We start from the raw sequence: 17,292 nt of genomic DNA, 5'->3' as shown, positions 1-17,292 counted from the left end.
AGGCCGAGCAGTCGTTCCTCGTGTGAATAATGATTTCATCAGTTTAATTGAATGAGAAAATGGGCTGAAAAATGAGTCGAGTGAAGGAGGATTTGGCCTTTAACGAGCCTTTACATTACTGCTGCCTTTTTTTAACATGGAGGATCATTAGCATAAATGTCTGTGTTAACCGCACATCAGCTGCCAGGCTAAATGGGCCACAGCTAACCAGCTACACACACGGTGTGTGTGTGTGTGAAGTGTGTGAATGTGTGTGTGTTGTGAGGGGAAGTGATAAATGCTTGGCCTTTGTCTTGTTGCGTGTATTATTTTCCATTTGTGTATTTCTATACTGTGTGTTTACTTTGCTGCATGTGCATGTGTGTGTGTGTGTGTGTGTGATGGGATGTCCGTATAACAGCCTGTATGTATACCGTACATGTTTGCTTAGTATGTGTGTGTGTGTGTGTTGTGTGTATTTGTCTGTATGCACACTGTGGTTGTTTATTTAGTTCTGTGTGTACTATGTGTGTAATTGTGCATATTGTTTGTGTGTGTGTGTGTGTATGTGCTCAAATATTGTTTACGTATACTTGGCTGTGTGTTGGTCTTTGTGTGTATTTATGTGTGTGAGTGTTGCACACACATGCAGCTTTTTACTGGAACACTAATCAGACTTCTCTGATGAAATAGGGGGTGTCTACTATAAATTCTGCAGTCTGCTGTTGTGTGTGTCTGTGTGTGTGTCTGTGTGTGTGAGAGAGAGTGTGTATGTATTGGGGGGAAAGGGAGAAAAAATTAAAAGAGGTGAAATGTGGCCTGTGACTCTGTGTGGGGCCCGATGATTTCTGTCAGGAAACAGTTCTGGAGAGTGAATCCCTAATTTCTGCCAGCAGTCTGTGTGTGTTTTTGTGTGTGTGTGTGTGTGTGTGAGTTTTGGAAGCAAATGATTTTGATGTGCAGGTTGCGTTTTTGCCAGCGTGCACGGGCGTTAATGTGTGTCTTCCATCTACGGCATTCAATGCGATGATACGACGTGTGTGGCTCGTTGAGTGGATGCCGAGATTGAAGGGAGGGGGGGTGAGGGTGGTGGTGGTGATGTTTTGAGGGTGAGGTGTGTGTGTGTGTGTGTGTGTGTGTGTTTGTGTGTGGCCCTCAGTCCCATTAAGTCAGTCAGCCTCCGCTACCAGGCGAATTGCTAATATTGCTTGTTTAGCATTTTCTGAGGGTAATAAGCCCATTGATTTTTGGCTCCGCTCTCTGTTTTATTTACACAGAAGGGCTCTGGTGCCCTCGTTAAAGAGAAATTGACTCGTAGATGGAGGAGAGGACGGGCGGGGAGGGGGGAGGAGGGTGTAGAGCATGGGACTGAGCAGAGAGAGGACAGCTAATCAATTGCAAATTAGTGAGGCTGAAAGAGGAATAAAGCAAAGGAAGGATGGGGAGAAAAAAGGGAAGGAGGCGGGAGGAGAGAGCGGTGAAATAAGGAAGCAGGCTCAATAAGACGTTCTGATACTGAAGACTGGCAGTGTTTGCAACCAGCTCTGACAACTCATTTCACTGCAGCCGACAGGGAGCCATTTGCTTCATTTTGAGGATTTTGCTCACGTAATGTTTTATCCAGCATTTTAATATTTTGAACTTACTTCTATAAAACGCATTGAGAACGAGATGTAAAAGCACACCGGCACCTTTAAATGACAGACCTGTTTAACCTTCAGATAAAGCTGTTTTAATTTCTTCAGATTCACTTTTTACATTAAATATCACTTATTTATATAACTGGAGTGTAAAATTGCTGGCAGGCTGGGGAAAAATACAACAGTGTAATTTAGTGGTTCCCAACCTGTGGGTCAGGACCCCACAAGGGTCACAAGATTAATCTGAGCGGGCCCAAGTGACAAAAGACATTTAGTTAGACATTTTGGGAAATACGCTTGTTATTTTCTTGCTGAGAGTTAGAAGGAAGGTTGATACCAACCACTTCTGCAATTGTCAGGTAAATGTGATGCTACAGCTAGCGGCCAGTTAGCTTAGCTTAACATTAAGACTGGAAACAGGGGGAAGCAGCTAGCCTTGCTCTTTCCGAAGGTAAATAAAATCTGTCAATTCAAATTGAAGCTCATTAATACATTTTTTTTGTGTGTGGCGTAAAAATGACAAGCTAGGGCAATGTTTTGGCCAGGTGCAGTGATTTCCTGGAGTTCCCGCTAGTTTCCTTTTCCAGTTGTTTTTTGTCTGTTGATTGTAAAATATTGTGTAATTCTGAATTTTTTTCTAAAACATATCTCTTGTCAATTGAACTGACGCCAAGGGCCAGTTTCATAAAGGCAATTTGAGTGTTGCTCGGACTGTTTTCACACCAAATCAGACATTGTGGCGATTAGCGACTGCATGACTTCATGAATTCATGTTTTTGTAGTCTTTCGTGGCAGGGTTGCCCATCGCTGGTAAGCTCATCATGACGTTGATCAGTCACTCCTCCATTCATAATAATAATAATAATGATAATAGTACTGCAGTGCTAGATGATTTTCAAGGTTCTCCTTGAATCTTCATGTCTGAACGTCATGAGCATTTCTCTAAAAGTTGATTCTGTTTCAACTTTTTGCCACACGGTCGATGCGCTTTTTCTGGCATCTCCTTCAGTCCGCACCACTGCAGACTAAATGTGCTATCCAGGGGTGTTTATGCTGCAATGCCTCATTTGATGTGAAAAGAGCGCTACACACGGATTACAAATGGTGGCAACATCACGTTTCACATATGACTGCTGCGCACGAATTGCAGATAATCTCTTTTTCACGCATAGGTCTAAAGAATGGTGTTTTCTTTTTAATATGTCAAAGAGACAAAAATAGGACAGCATAGGAAATGATCGTATGTTGCAAACTGCAGCATGCAAGATGTGAATTGGGTGAAAAAGGTGAAGATATCTAGATATGTGAAAGTTTGACATTTGGCCACACAGAAGCCAAAAAGAAATCACTGGTGTGTTTATTTTTGGTTTCATAAATAAGCCAAGACTGAATGTCCCCTTATTTACAGTCAACAGACAGCAGGTATCATCACTGCGAACCCTGTCTGGAGGAAGAGAGGGATTATTTTAAACTTCAGTAAGATGCAAAAAATACTCTAAAACCATATCATAGAAGGTTTTTGATTATTTGTATTAAGAACAAACTAAATCTTTACATTAAGCGCTAATTTAGCCGAATTTGTTTGTAGCCTGTGTGTCTAACACCCTTTGTTTTTCCTCTCTTTCCCTCCCGACCTATCTTGCTGTGTCTTTCACACACCCTCTCACACACACATGCAGTCACAAGGGAGTACAGCCTTTATATGGTGGGGTCCATTAGGTGTATTAGCTGGTGGTGAAAAGTGGTGCTGATGTGGTGCTTACAAAGCTCCACAGGGGAGATGGACATTTGATCTTCTCTCTGACCCAATCTGACTCCGGGGCTCCTGCCTGATCTAATTTCTTTGTTGTTAGGACTTAGAGTGGGAGTATTTGAGCTGTTTTTTTCATTCTTTTGGGCAACATCTTTGTGATAAGTGGTTACTGCTGGGGTGTTTTTGTGCTATGCTAGCTCGCCATCCTGTTGTAACAGAGAGAGTACTGTAATCCAAGTAGGTGCTCTCAGGTAAATAATGAAAGCATATTCAGTGGCAAATTCTGCAGTCGAACCTTTTTCAGATAGAACATTTCAGAGTGCCAGAAGTTGTTAGAAGTCAATGGCTGAGGAAGATCACACCATTTATTGCATGTTGTTGATCTGATCACAGGGGGCAAACCATAAAATGAGGTGTTTGATGTTGCACAGTGACTGCTCACTGATTTTTCTCTTTTTTAACTGGAGGAACATTTCTCCAGCTCCTCACACTGAGGGTCAAAGATAAATTCAGTGCACATGATCTCGCCTCTGAGGTTACTGGGCTTTATGTGACCACAGAGTCCTCTAATCTCGCAATAAGCTCCCCAGATCGACCGGGTGTGAGTCCTAACCTTAGAGGCCTCTCTGGCCAGCCATTTCTTATTATTTATTCACTGTCAAGACGGCGACGGGTCCAGGTCGAAGTCAAGGCCTGCTCGCTGCAGAAACAAATTCTCCAGGTTTGCTCAAATCACAGGACACTTTTCAGGAAATAAAAGGAGCCCTGCTTTTTCTTTTCGGTCTCTGTGGTGTGAACAGACGCGTTGGGCAAATAGGCTGACATCCCTGCACTCTGGCCGACAGTCACGATTGTCTGCCATTGATGTAAAATGTCACCTGAAATTGGTTGTGTTTCCTCCTGGAAAAGCATCTCCATTTCCTTTTCTGCTCCGCTGCTTTTGTTTCCATGTCTGTGCCAACATCTCAGGGTCACCTCTTCAAAATGGATCGATTGGAGGTTCAGGTTGTAGAATTGTTAGAGGAGATCTGCATCTTTATGGATGAGTAGTTTTAGGATCCTTATTTAGTTTGACAATACTATGTTTGTCCAACAGTCTTTTTAAATAAAACCATTCTAGTTATTATGGTATTAGTGGTTTGCATGCAGGACTTGGCATTATTATTGTCATTATTGATGAAACTGCTTCATATTTGGGTCCATACAGCCCCAGAAAATAGAAGATTTCATCGACTTATCATTTCAGCTCTAAGTTACATACATTTTTTCATTAAATGCATTAAAGGATAAGTTCACTCAAAAATGAAAATTGAGTCATTATCTACTCACCCCCATGTGGACGAGAAGTCAGGTTACGTTTTGTGTTTTGTATATATTTGTACTTGTATTACACCAGACAAGCTGTATGGAGCCATTTTATGTTTTTCTTTCGGTTGTTTTTGAAATTTTGAGTCCCCGTCTACTTCAGTTTTTTAGGAGAATGAACATTGTTTTGCTGTGAAGCTCCAGAAATGTTTTCTGGATTACGAAACATCACCTGACTTTCCTTCGACATGCGGTAGGGTAGATAATGACTGAATTTTCATATTTGGATGAACTTATCCTTTAAACAGTTGATTAATTATCAAATAGTTGCCAATTAATTTCCTCTTAAATGATTAATCGATTAATCAACTCATTGTTTCAGTACTAAATTACATACATTTTAAATTAAAAGCATTAAAAAGAATTATACAGTTGTGATCCAGACAGCCATTAGTTTTCATCCATTATTAGCAGACACTACAGCTGTGTGAACATTCGCAGTGAGAGTTAGGTTTCTGTCAAAGTTAAATCATCTTTGGTTGGTTCAGATAAAGTTCAAATTGATTTGAATCAACCCTGCTTTGCCACACAATGAAACAAAAAGTTTCAACTAAAGAGACTACATTTAGAAATGGTTTGCAAACATGTAGAGCTGTGGCTGCGGCGCCCTGGTGGCTTAATGGCTTCAGGTGCTGACTGTGTAATAACAACTTCCACAGTTTGGTCATTCCCCATCCCTCTCTGCTCATTTCCTTTAAAATCAATAATAACACTTAAAGAGCTCAAACTTTAAAAACATACCATCACTGATGTGGCCTGTGGTATGTTTTGGCTAACTTTGGGAGCTTGATAGGAGATTTTGTTTTAATTCTGGTGTTGCTTGGCAGCCCTCTTATATCCAAACAGCTCATACAGTGTGATGCTCACCACTGTAGCAGATTCATAGAAGTTGGAGGATCAACAACTCATTTCGCAGCTGTAAAATACTGAGCCTCCATTGCCTTCAACACCTAACACTAAGGCAAGGCACTTAACCCCAACTAACTCGTACAGTGAAGTTTCTCAGAGGCTGATATGTAGCGGGCAGCTCCCCGGTGTGTATGAATGTGAAGCAGAACGGAGTTGAAAAAGGGCATGTGTGCACAGCAAGGGTAAACGTTAAATATAGAATGAAAATGTCAGTGTTTTATGTTGTCTGTGGGAGTGTGAGCGGCTGCCGCCCTGCCTCTGGTTCCCAATCTGCCTGACCTGAAAGGGCCCCCTAATTCTGCTGATAGTTGGTGCACAGACATCCTGAAAAAGACTACATTCATGGCCTCTGATGTATTGTCTTTAAATGTCAGCACAGCAGTATATTCAATAAAAGTACATCAGCAGAAAGAATCAGATCCCTTTGGATGTCATTGATGTTTTGGGGTATTTTCTGACATGATGAGATAATTGTCAATAAGTGAATGATTAAGTGCAAACATTGAATGAATCAGTGTACTGAGTGGAACCTCTTGAGTGTCTTTGAAGAGTCTGACGAGTGGATAAGCCTCAGCTTGAAGCCATGCTTCTGCCCTTTTGTTTTGTTTTGCGTGTGTCTGTTGTCTTTGGACGACATGGCTGCCTTTTCTAGCCGCCCCTCTTCTCTGCAGCATCTTCTCATGGCTAGTAAAACCTTCATCAGAGCTGCTGCTGCTTCTTTGGCAGAGCACGAACCTTCTGCCCCAGTAAAGATAAAGTCAGACATAAAACGTCTGCAACCCCGAAAACTCAACAATACGTTTATAAAAAGGTGCCTGTTATTTGAAACTGATGCACCATGGAGCTGAAATGATTAGTTGATTAGGGCTCAAGTTTAATTTATAGTTAGGTCCGGAAATATTTGGACAGTGACACAATTTTAATGATTTTGGCCCTGTACGCTACGACAGTGGATTTGAAATGAAATAATCGAAATGAAATTGAAGTGCAGACTTTCAGCTTTAATTTGAGGGTATTTACATCAAAATTGGAGGAAGGGTTTAGAACCTTGAGACAGTTTCTGCGAGGAGATTTTAACGGCTTTTAAACAACGGTGACAAACTCCCCCAGAAGATTCTGCCGTTTGGTCAGGGCTAAAGAGGTAGCTTCCTTTATGCTAACATCCATAGGCGCAGTTAGCATCCGGTTGTTTTTGCTTCACCAATGTTATTTTAGCCCGTGGGTCAAACTGTGTCCTGCTGCGTAACATTTTATTGAGTTTGTACGACCAGAAGAAAAAGAAAAATACTGCTGTAAGTCAAATCATTTGTCAAATCAGAGCCCCAGAGTCGTCTGATCATCGCGCTTGCAGGTCACATGACCTCTCTTGAGGAAAGACTTTGTGATTTTCTAGTTGTTCGTATGTGATCTTACAAACAAAGCAGGTAATGTGTACCCCCGTGTGTCACTTAGCATGTGTTTTTGTGTGAGTCTGTGTCTTTTGTCTGTTTGTGTTTGGATCTGAGTTGCACTACGAGCACTCCCTTTGGGACAGTGGATCAGCCAATTTCCTGTTAAAATAAAAATCCGACCTGATGTGGAGAGAGAGAGAGAGAGTGAGAGAGAGAGAGAGAGAGAGAGAGAGAGAGAGAGAGAGTGCTGTGTAATCTTTAAAAGCCAACCCTTGGGTTCAGTAAAAACATCTGCTGCATACAGAGAAGGCTGTGCAGGTGTGCACATGGTTGTGTTTATGTGTACCACCCTGCTGCAGTGTTGCTTTGTAGGTTTGCTCTCATGGCCTCTGGGGGCTTCTGTTACCACTGATACCAGAGCAAAGTTCACCTCCATCAAGGTTACATACAAACAAACAAGCCCTTGACAAGGTTACAGATGCAGCTCCTTCTGCATTCGTGTCGGACTTGGAGGAATTCTCTCAGTCCTTGATGGATTTTTCAGTACAGTTGGCTCTTAATTTAGCTGATTACAATGACAAAAGTCATGTTTCCCTTCAGCTGTCTGCCTCAGTGGACTCCTATGAGGGCGAAATCCTGGGTTTATATTTACAGATCATGCATTAGGCTGGAATTGATTGATGTTAAGAGAGTGCAGCGGTGGAATAACCTTACAGACATGCTGAAGGATAAGTGGTGTAGCCTGTATGATCCTACTGATATTGATGTTTGGAGTTAAAAAATCATTAACTGGTTGATATCAATCTTGATACCTATTAAGTTTTGGGTTTTTTTTCATGTTGAATGTCAGTGCTCACTGGTGGACAAAGTATGTTATGATTGCACTGTTTTCTTCTAAGATTAAATTACCTCGATATCGATTTATCTGCAAGGAATTGATACCAACTATAAGTGGTCATTGAATGTAGGATACGGAAGTTTAAATTTCCCGAAGTTAGTGCTAAATCTTGCTGAGTAATATATCTCTCAGTATTATCTCTCAAATCTTGTTATTACAATGCTCTTACTCCATTTCCAAAATATTATATATATATTAAATATTACTATCCAAATATTAAGATGAAGATTTAACTGACATTTGTGATCATTGTGGTTTGATTCAAAGGTGCAATATGTAAGAATTGGCCACCTGAGAAATTCATGCTCAAAACAAATAGGGGGCAGCATATCACCAGAGTAACCACTAACTGCTGCTAACTGTTGCTGTTGTAAGCTAGTTTGCAAAAAATAGCCATGCAGCTAGTGGTCTGAACTGGGGCCTGGAGCACCAGGGAAGTGTTGGTGTTTATACTGCTAGTACAGGAGCTTTGGGCCGGGACAAACCAGGGTTATCTGCTTAGCATGCTAGCTTCAGTAGATATCTCTGCAACACAATACAATATGTAGATGTCATACTGTCAAAACTGTTAATTTTTGTTTTATTTTTTCCACTAAAGTTTTCCACATTGCACCTTTTAAAAATACTAATTTTACATATCAAAGTCAGTTTATAGGTCTAGGGGCGGACGTCTGCAATAAAGCCTTCTGTGGCTCCAGAGGGACCTGTGTAAAATCTGGGAGGTCCCTATAGACCTCAAAATTTGGGCTACAGTGCAATTATAAAGCAATTCTTTTGTTCAGTGTTCAGACTTCTTGCTACTTTATAAACATAGCTTATTTGTAATGATGTTTTCCCCCATCCCTAAATGGGGTTTAAGATTACAAATTTGAAAATGAAAAAAAAAACTTGAGTCTAGCAGCTCAAGGCTACATTAGGCTGTTGAGTCTGTTGATTCCCAGGTTGCATTGTGGGTAATGTTATGCCAGGTTTTGACAAGGAAGATGAAAGTGTGGATTAAAAAGAATAAAACTCTCTTGACACTCGGTGATAAAAACAACCCCACTGTTCTCTGTTGTGGCGTTTGCTGGACAGACTGATGGTTATTTTTACTCCATTATTCTCTCATGAATGGTTCAGACAGCGGGGTGAATATTAAGTCTATGGCATCTCGACAAAAATGACACTGAAGAAGACATGATATTTATAGCCTGCAGCGGATGTTTTTCAGTAAGTTGACAAAATCACTTTTGACTGTAATGTATAATAAAAAGTTTGAAGTATATAAAATAAGATTATTAAAAAGCTAATAGCTGATATCTTTTAAAAAACGTGTCTCATGTTCTTTGGAGTCAATCGATTTGGCTTCTGTCTCAGAGAGTGCTGTCTTTGTGAGGTTTCTTTGGCGATGCCGAGTCGCCTGTGCACTTTCCAGAGATCATCTTTAAATCACACAGTGTGGGTGGTACTTTGACGTCTCTTTTTTCTTGCACTTATGTTTACATTCAGGGAAACCAAAACTCATTTTCCGTATCCTTGAGGTTGTTCTGAAAAGCCGATTGTTTGCATCCATCTTTACCTGGTTGCAGTCTTCATCTTCCCTGTCTTTGCTGGTGCATTGCTGCATATATTGGCCCGACCACCACCTGTTGATTTGTGAAATTGTGTGACTGTGTATTGTAAATCTCGCGTGAGATGTTTTTGCATGAGTGTGTCCCCAAAATAGGGACACACTCATACAAAAACAGCCCCAAAGAGCTACTAAAACACCTTTAAGTGCCATACTGTATGTTGAAAGCCTGACTTCCTGCGAGCCAAAAGAAAAACCAAACCATTTGAAAGCTTCCAACAACAGTTAACATCAAATTACTGTTGTTTCATATGGACCGGCCATGATGTGAACATACTGTGCGCTGTTACTTGAATTTAACAAACATTTAACCGACTTCATTTGTAGGTTACATGGAGACGACGATGCCTTCTTGTCTGTTAGCCAATTTGATGCTGATTGTGTTTCCCTCGCCCACCTCTCTGTCTTGCAGGCGGAGATCGTCAAACGGCTGAACGCAATCTGTGCCCAAGTCATCCCCTTCCTCTCTCAAGAGGTGAGACGCAAAATGGCTGTCAGTGTGAGTTAAGTCGGAGGTGGGAGAGAGAGAGAGAGAGAGAGAGAGAGAGAGAGAGAGAGAGAATAAGGGTCCATAGAAGGAGGAGAAGTGTGTGGTGGATTGTGAAGCAAAACAGACAGTTATGGACACACACACACACATGCATCCATACTGCCTTGTACCTACACACACACACACACACACACACACACACACAGATTATCCTGGGCTAATCCTCCCTGCTCGGGATAGGCAGATATGCTCTGTACTTATTAAATGTCTCCCACTAACATATGCAGGAGCCAGCGGCTGAGTGTGTGTGTGTGTGTGTGTGCGCGCGCGCGTGTGTTTGTGTGTGTGTGAAACAATTCTTTTGTTTGAGTTTATTTTGTGTGTGTGTGTGTGAATATTTGTCCACCTGCATACACATAAAACACGCTATATATGTGTGTAAAATACAGTTGTGGGTGTGAGACGTGTGTTTATTATGGAATCTTAAGGTGTGTGTGTGTGTGTGTGTGTGTGTGTGTGTGTGTTTAGCTGATAAATCCTTCCTCTGGAGGAGTTGAATGTGTGTGTGTATGTGCATGTGTGTGTGTGTGTGTGTGTGTGTAGGGGTGGGAACAGCAGGAAGGAGTGAGTGTGGGACTCCAAAGCTCTCCTCCAGATTAGCCATGGATTAGGAGGGTTTAGGGTGGATTAGGAATAATGGCATTAGACTGTGGTGCTGCTACACAGCCCTGAGGCCCCGCAGAGAGGGGAGGCAGGGAGAGGAAACGGCTTTTACCGCTTTGTTTTGATGCACAGCCTCGTTTACTGGCTGTGCATACGAAGTGTAACACAATCATATTATTATTGTGCAGCGAATCACATCGACTGTGCGCGCGCCTGTTTGTTAGAGCGCTTTGTTTTTATTTTTATTCCTGTCGTTTTCTCATATTGTTCTTGGTCGCAGTTTGGAAATTTCTTTGACAGCAGCATTGTCATCGCTAATAGGATGATGTATCCGTCAACCTACTGTAGCGAGCAGTAATTGCTTGGTATGAGGACCAATATCAGAATTATGCCTGCATATAGTTGTGCATTTATACATCAGGTATGCAGAATTATGGCCTCATCCCAAAAACTGTCTTGCTAACTTAAGTTGGCATGAATTCTGGATCAGTCTCTAGTCAGATGTGTCTTTATACTGCATTTTCTACTGCATGTACTTCTTTTCTTCATATGTTTTTTTGTATCGACGTTTTGTCTTGTCTTGTCCAGAAATAAAAGGTTTTATGAGCAAACGTTTGCACTCAGTAAGAAATGGAATTGATTAAAGTAGTTTTTTGGTGTCATGGCAAAACTAATTTACTGCCGTGGCATCAGAATGCAAATATTTTTTAACAAACCCAGCCTTAAGTACGACATAAGTTAAGAAGAGTTTTGGTGACTTTGTCTGTTTCGTTTTGACAGATACAGCTACAGCTACCACCAGCGAGATGCCAATTCTGATTTCCAATTTTGTGTCTTAATTGCTGATTCCAATTTTCACTGAAGGTTAAATAAATAATGTAAATAACACATTGGAAGCTATTTTAATGGCCTGAAATGTCTAAGTGAGTTTTAGCACAGGTATTCACGTAGTGTATACTGGTGTATCTGGGACTCTTTTTGTGAAAGGTAAAAATAAAAGTTCACTGCTCTGGTTCAGACAATAGATCCTTATCCTCAAAGTAAACGTGCATATTATAATCCTCGGCTACAATGTTTTACCCAAAAGAACAGATCACGAACACATCCTGTCTTCAACTCAAGTAACATCGCTGTCTCAGCTCTGCTCGGTGTCCGTCTGAGCTCCGCTCCAATGGTCAAACAAACACTGACCTGAAAATGAAATTAGTCCACATATTTTTGGTAAATACCATCAAATATTGTGTTTCTTTCTTTCAGTGTCAGCTGGTGAAACTGAAAGTAAGACGTGTGTAATATGACCAGCACAGAATCAGATATATCTTGACACTGTCATGTTGAAAACCAGCCAATTCCAGTCCCTTCCTGGTCGGTCGGTGCATCTCTACCAGCCAGTACTACTGTAAAAATAAAATCTAGCTTTGTGTGAAGTTTTTACAGGGAGCTTTTGACATTTACCGTCTTGTTTTCCTTTGCAACTGTATAAAAAAAAGTGTGACAGTCAGTAATTCAGTGATCTGTGCACCTGTTTTCTGCATTTGAGTTGAAGTAATTTGTGCTCGTCTCGCTCAGCTAATGCAGACAGTTAGAAACACTGTTTTAATTAGTCTGGAAAGGTAAGAAACAAAGCAGTATTTAGAGGTTTAGTCCTGTAAAGCGCATGATTTGGCTGAGACGACACAGTGAATCGTGAGTTATAGAATTTCTGGTGCCCATCCCAGATCTTTAATTATTACAATTATCGATAATAATCATATAAAAGCTGTTTGCCAACGTTCATCAGCCCGGAGGATCTTTGCAGGTTCGTGGGTCACATTCAGGCCAGTTAGACTCGGTCTGCAGAGGTGTAGCTGAACTCGATGGTCAGGTTCATTTCCACACCAGATAAGCTCTTTCATCTCAGCCCTACTTTGATGTTTGGCGCTCCTGGATGAATCTCGCTGCTCTCTCTCGTCTTTCTCGCTCTGTACCCTTTGGATGACTTTGCCCTGTTAGCTGTCTGTCTCTCTGGGTGTCTGTCTCTTTCTCTCGACAAATATGTCCGTTTCTGTCGAAGTTTTAGCTGATACACCATTGTGAGACATGTGGGCAGACAACAGATTTGCCAAGAATTTATGGTTATAACTATTGTGCAGAATCTCTCTCATGTACTTTGGTGTTTACATCAGGATATTTGGCCGTGTGTGCTGCAGTATAGCAGATGTGGATCTTGATCCTTCCCCTTTGGACCTCCACCTGTTCCACCGGTTCTCAGATTCTGCTCCCTAAAGCAGGAATTAACTGGCCTTTGCAAGTCACACTTGAGCAACTAGTACGCCCTAATTAGCTGCTTATTTGTTATATCTGCTGGGTTTTAATGAACGCACTGGTGAGTGTCAAACTGTGAGGATAAATAAAGAGCAACCAGCAGTGATGACTCAGAGGTGTTTCAAGTTCTTGTCTGATGGCATTTAAACTGAATCTGGTCAGAGCTGCGGGCTGGATGTTTTTGTCCAGAAAAACAGTGAGACAGTTTGTTAGGTTTTATGATCAGTGCCTTGCCGATGGATAGTGAAGTGTGCGTCAGTCGGTCGAAAGTGTGTGACTCACTGACAGCAGTGATTTAACAGTGGCTTTGTTGTGATTTGTGGAAAAAAAATCCCAAACAGATGTGAAGAATGATGCGCAGATCGTTTAGTCCCACATTCTGTTTTGATATCTCACTTTCTCTGACTGCCTCTGTCTGTCTGTTTCTCTCCCAGCATCAGCAGCAGGTGGTGCAGGCGGTGGAGAGGGCCAAGCAGGTCACCATGGCCGAACTCAACGCCATCATAGGAGTGGGTGTACTGCACACACACATGCACACAATACCTAAGGGAGGGAAATGTAGAAAAAGTGGTAGAGAGTCACACAAAAAGATCATGTTTAAGGTGGAAGAGGAGCCAGACACTGATGCTAATGCTAAATGAGTGCAAGAAAAGCATGAATGGACAACTGGAGTTATTTATTCACCAAAAGTTCAATAAATTAGACCAATATTTTTCAGCGTCACTAATTAAAAGCTGTCCCAGTATCAATGGCTAGTATACTGGGACAGCTTTGACGTGAGAAATCGACATTGGTTCACATGTCAGTGTTTTTAATATTTCCAAGACACACCTGTGAGCAGCGTTACAGTGTTGCAGCATTCTCTTAAACAACTGAAGTAGATGGGGACTTAAAAAATTAATCAACGTTATGTGAGAGGTTTTTCTATTTTATTTTCGTTGTCACATATTTTGGTGTCCAGAGACTTTTACGATGTTTTGAGAAAACTTAAATACTTAAAATATTGCTATTACCCCCTCCTCAGCTCTCCTTCTCGTCTGTCTTCCACCATGCACACTGCTTCAGGTCAAAAAGTAGCATTACACTAATTACTGTTTCGGTGTTCAGCAGCAGCAGCTCCAGGCGCAGCACCTCTCCCATGGTCACGCCATCCCCATCCCGCTCACGCCACACCCAGCCGGCCTCCAGCCCCCTCTGCCACCCGGGGCCGGTACTGCCAGCCTTCTGGCTCTGTCCTCCGCCCTGAGCCACCAGCTGCCGCTCAAAGACGAGAGGAAACACCACGATAACAACGGCGAACAGCCGAGAGGTAAGGTCCACTCTGTGTGTGTGTGTACAGTAGGTGTTGACGTGTTTATGTCAGTGTGTGTGCAGGTGTTGGCGTCTTCATGTCTGCAGCAAGTCTTAGGACGTATTAGTGGTTGTTTGTGTGTTAAACAGTCACAGTGGGAAGTTTTGTTTTCCTCCTCCATTTTTATTTAATACAAACATTTATTTTAATTATACTTTGCAGTCACATCTTGGAAAGATACAAACACATGAGTAGAGATATGTAAATCTTTATGAAATTGTTGCATCATGCTTAATTTGATCTTTTCTTCTTCATTGTTGAAATTTCTATTATGTCACATTGTTGCATCATATTAAATATTAGCTTTTTAGTTTGCTGTATGTAGCAGGCTAAAACACCATCTTTTTTATATGAGATATTTAAAAAGAATACAGACAAACCTCTATAACATGTCAGTATTCAATGTGAATGGCTGGTTATTGATAAGCAGAAGTCAAATGTGTTTAAAAGATGGAAAGACTGAATCTTTTATCTTTTGTTCGGCTCATGAAACTAATTCTACATGACAGGAAAACTCAGTCAAGGTTATGAAATATACCACCTCTGTTATTGATGCTGATGCTTAATTGTTAGTGCTCCGAATGAACAGCAGTTAAAGCAATTAAAAACTGATTTGTCATTATGCCGTTTTAATTGGCCTAATAAGGAGCGATACACAAACACCACGATGCCTCCTTTCTCTCCTACACGCAGAACGCCTCTATTTCTTCTCCGAGCTGACTTTGAGCTCAAGCATTTAATTACAGTACATAGAGACTGTATAGAGTGTGTGTGTGTGTGTGTGTGTGTGCGTGTGCGTGTGTGTGATAGAAACAGTGTGTGCCAGCTCTTAATTACTCTGTTGCAGCATGGCTGTGAAGGTTTTTTACAGTGCAGCAGAGCTGTTAACCTTGCCCTGTAGCTGCAGTAAAGCTAACTCAGGTAATACTTAGCCCCATTAGGAGCAAAATCAATAACAATCCTATTCCATCTCTAGCTGAGTTCCTGTGAGTGGGTGTGTATGTGCGGGATTACAGGTCTTTTTAAATGCAGTTCTTTATTGTAAAGCAGGCTGTTATCTGTTTGGTGACTTCGTGCCAGATTTAGTGTCATTTTGACCCCCTGAGTGCCTAAATTCACAAATCTAGCAGCTTTTTGACAAGTAAATACAAACAGCTGATCATGTGTGCATAATATCTATATTTAGTAGGGCTACACAATTCATCACAATATTATCGATATCGCAACATGGCAAAGTGCAATGTCCAGAGGCAATTTTTGGATTAAACAATTCGTTGCAATTTACCTACACTTATCACTTCTTTACCGGCCATATATGAGCAGATTGTAATGTGACGTGGAAAATGAGACCTTCCCCGTCTCTCTCAGTTGCCTACACAAACCTGTGGATGATTTTTTAAAGTTGTTTTATGCTGCTGGACTGTGGATTTCTTTGTGATGAACTCGGGTCAGATTTTCCTCTTGTAGCCTCCTGCAGGTTTTGAGCACCTCATAGTTTCTAAGCCATGATTCAACTTTCTAAATGCTTTTTGTTGCACTAGCAGCTATTTTAGTACTTCATGGGTCTTATGCAAACAGTGTGTGTGTTGTGAGAATGACTTGGCTGATGGGTCACGTCATTTTTCTTTGTTTCCCTTCATAACATTTCACAATATTATCTCAGATAATGTCACGATCTCTCTCACGTCTTTGTGTGTGAGACTTTTCCATTATCTGTCAGTTTTTCCATCTGTGTGTCTTTGTATTTTTGTGCTTGCACATTACATTCCTTAATCGGTTCCTTTTTTCTGTCTCTTGCCCTGCACTTCCTCAGACAGAGACTCAGTCAAGGTAAGTCCAACCTTTATGCTCTCTTTATTATGGACTGATGTGTCTGCTCTCATTTCTTCTTACATTAAGTTTTATTCAAAATATATTTCTTTAGTGGATGACAGACTATGCAATACAGTTAAAAGAAAGAAATAACTATTCAAATAAGTAGTCCACAGAAAGAAATGTCTTCTCTATTCATTTTCAGTTATAAAACGACTGCTAGTGGCTGAACAATATTTAATATTATGCAAAGAACTTTTTTGCAAAGTGAGACTGATGGATCTGCCATCCTAATTCAGATCTCTGTCAACGGTAATCATTTCTTTGCGTACACTTAACTACATTTATAAGATAAGATTTTTGTCAACTTGCCTGTTACAAAGTCGGAAAATTGAAAAAGTTGAAAATTCTGATGTCCTTACGAAAAGTGTTTTTATGTAATTCTACAATGTGTTCAGGTAAAACATGCAACAACAGTGTTGTGTAGAAAACAGTTACTGTCTGTAGATGAGTTGTGAGCTGTATATTTCAACACATACTATCCGATAAAAAAAGTGTTTATTACAACAGTATTACATTATTACTAAGTACTCATTACAACATTATTAGTACTAAGTAGTTCCCCACCCATTATCAAACTTGGTCTTCATTTTTATTTTAACTACACACTTGTAAAATTACGTGACTACATGTTTCACTATCGCCCAAACAAAATCTGTCCACAGACAGACAGACGGACATATAAACACCTGCCTGAGTATTCAAAACTGCTTCTATGGATGTTCCAGCTACACACACATAGACTTAAAGGTGATAACATTACCAGCCGACACTGTCACGGCTGGTGGATATTAAGATTTTTGGAAATGAACACAAAGAGGAAGAAAGAAGTGGCTGAAAAAGAAACCCCAAAGTGAGCAGAGGGAAAAAACAGCACCCATCTGATGGGTGAAGGAAGGAGGGAGCAAAAGGAGGCTACAGAGCAACATTACATCCAGCACTTGTAGTAATTAGTCCCTTAAGCAGAGCTTTTTTCCCAAGGCAAACATTTGGTTTGTTGAATACTCAATGAGCAGATTAGCATTTCTTTATTCCGGCAGCCTGAGCTCACACACACACACGCACACA

The 17,292-nt window shown here is 41.0% G+C and overlaps 1 protein-coding gene across 3 annotated transcripts in view; it reads left to right on the top strand.

The window, feature by feature from the left end:
- LOC140995937 (transducin-like enhancer protein 4) overlaps positions 1-17,292 on the top strand; it is a 32,753-nt gene that overhangs the window by 4,578 nt on the left and 10,883 nt on the right. Inside the window, exons 5-8 of one of the 3 annotated variants that reach the window (XM_073466111.1) lie at positions 9,957-10,019; positions 13,436-13,510; positions 14,118-14,310; positions 16,166-16,182. In XM_073466111.1, the coding sequence (XP_073322212.1) occupies positions 9,957-10,019; positions 13,436-13,510; positions 14,118-14,310; positions 16,166-16,182 (348 nt within the window). Of the gene's footprint in view, positions 1-9,956; positions 10,020-13,435; positions 13,511-14,108; positions 14,311-16,165; positions 16,183-17,292 lie in introns of all 3 variants that reach the window. The other 2 variants (XM_073466112.1, XM_073466110.1) reach the window with 2 other exon arrangements.

The sequence above is a fragment of the Pagrus major genome, chromosome 5, assembly GCF_040436345.1.
Source record: "Pagrus major chromosome 5, Pma_NU_1.0".
In the NCBI taxonomy this organism is placed as follows: Eukaryota; Metazoa; Chordata; class Actinopteri; order Spariformes; family Sparidae; genus Pagrus; species Pagrus major.
The sequence above is the reverse complement of the archived record's forward strand: the minus strand, read 5'-3'. Positions and strand labels throughout refer to the sequence as shown.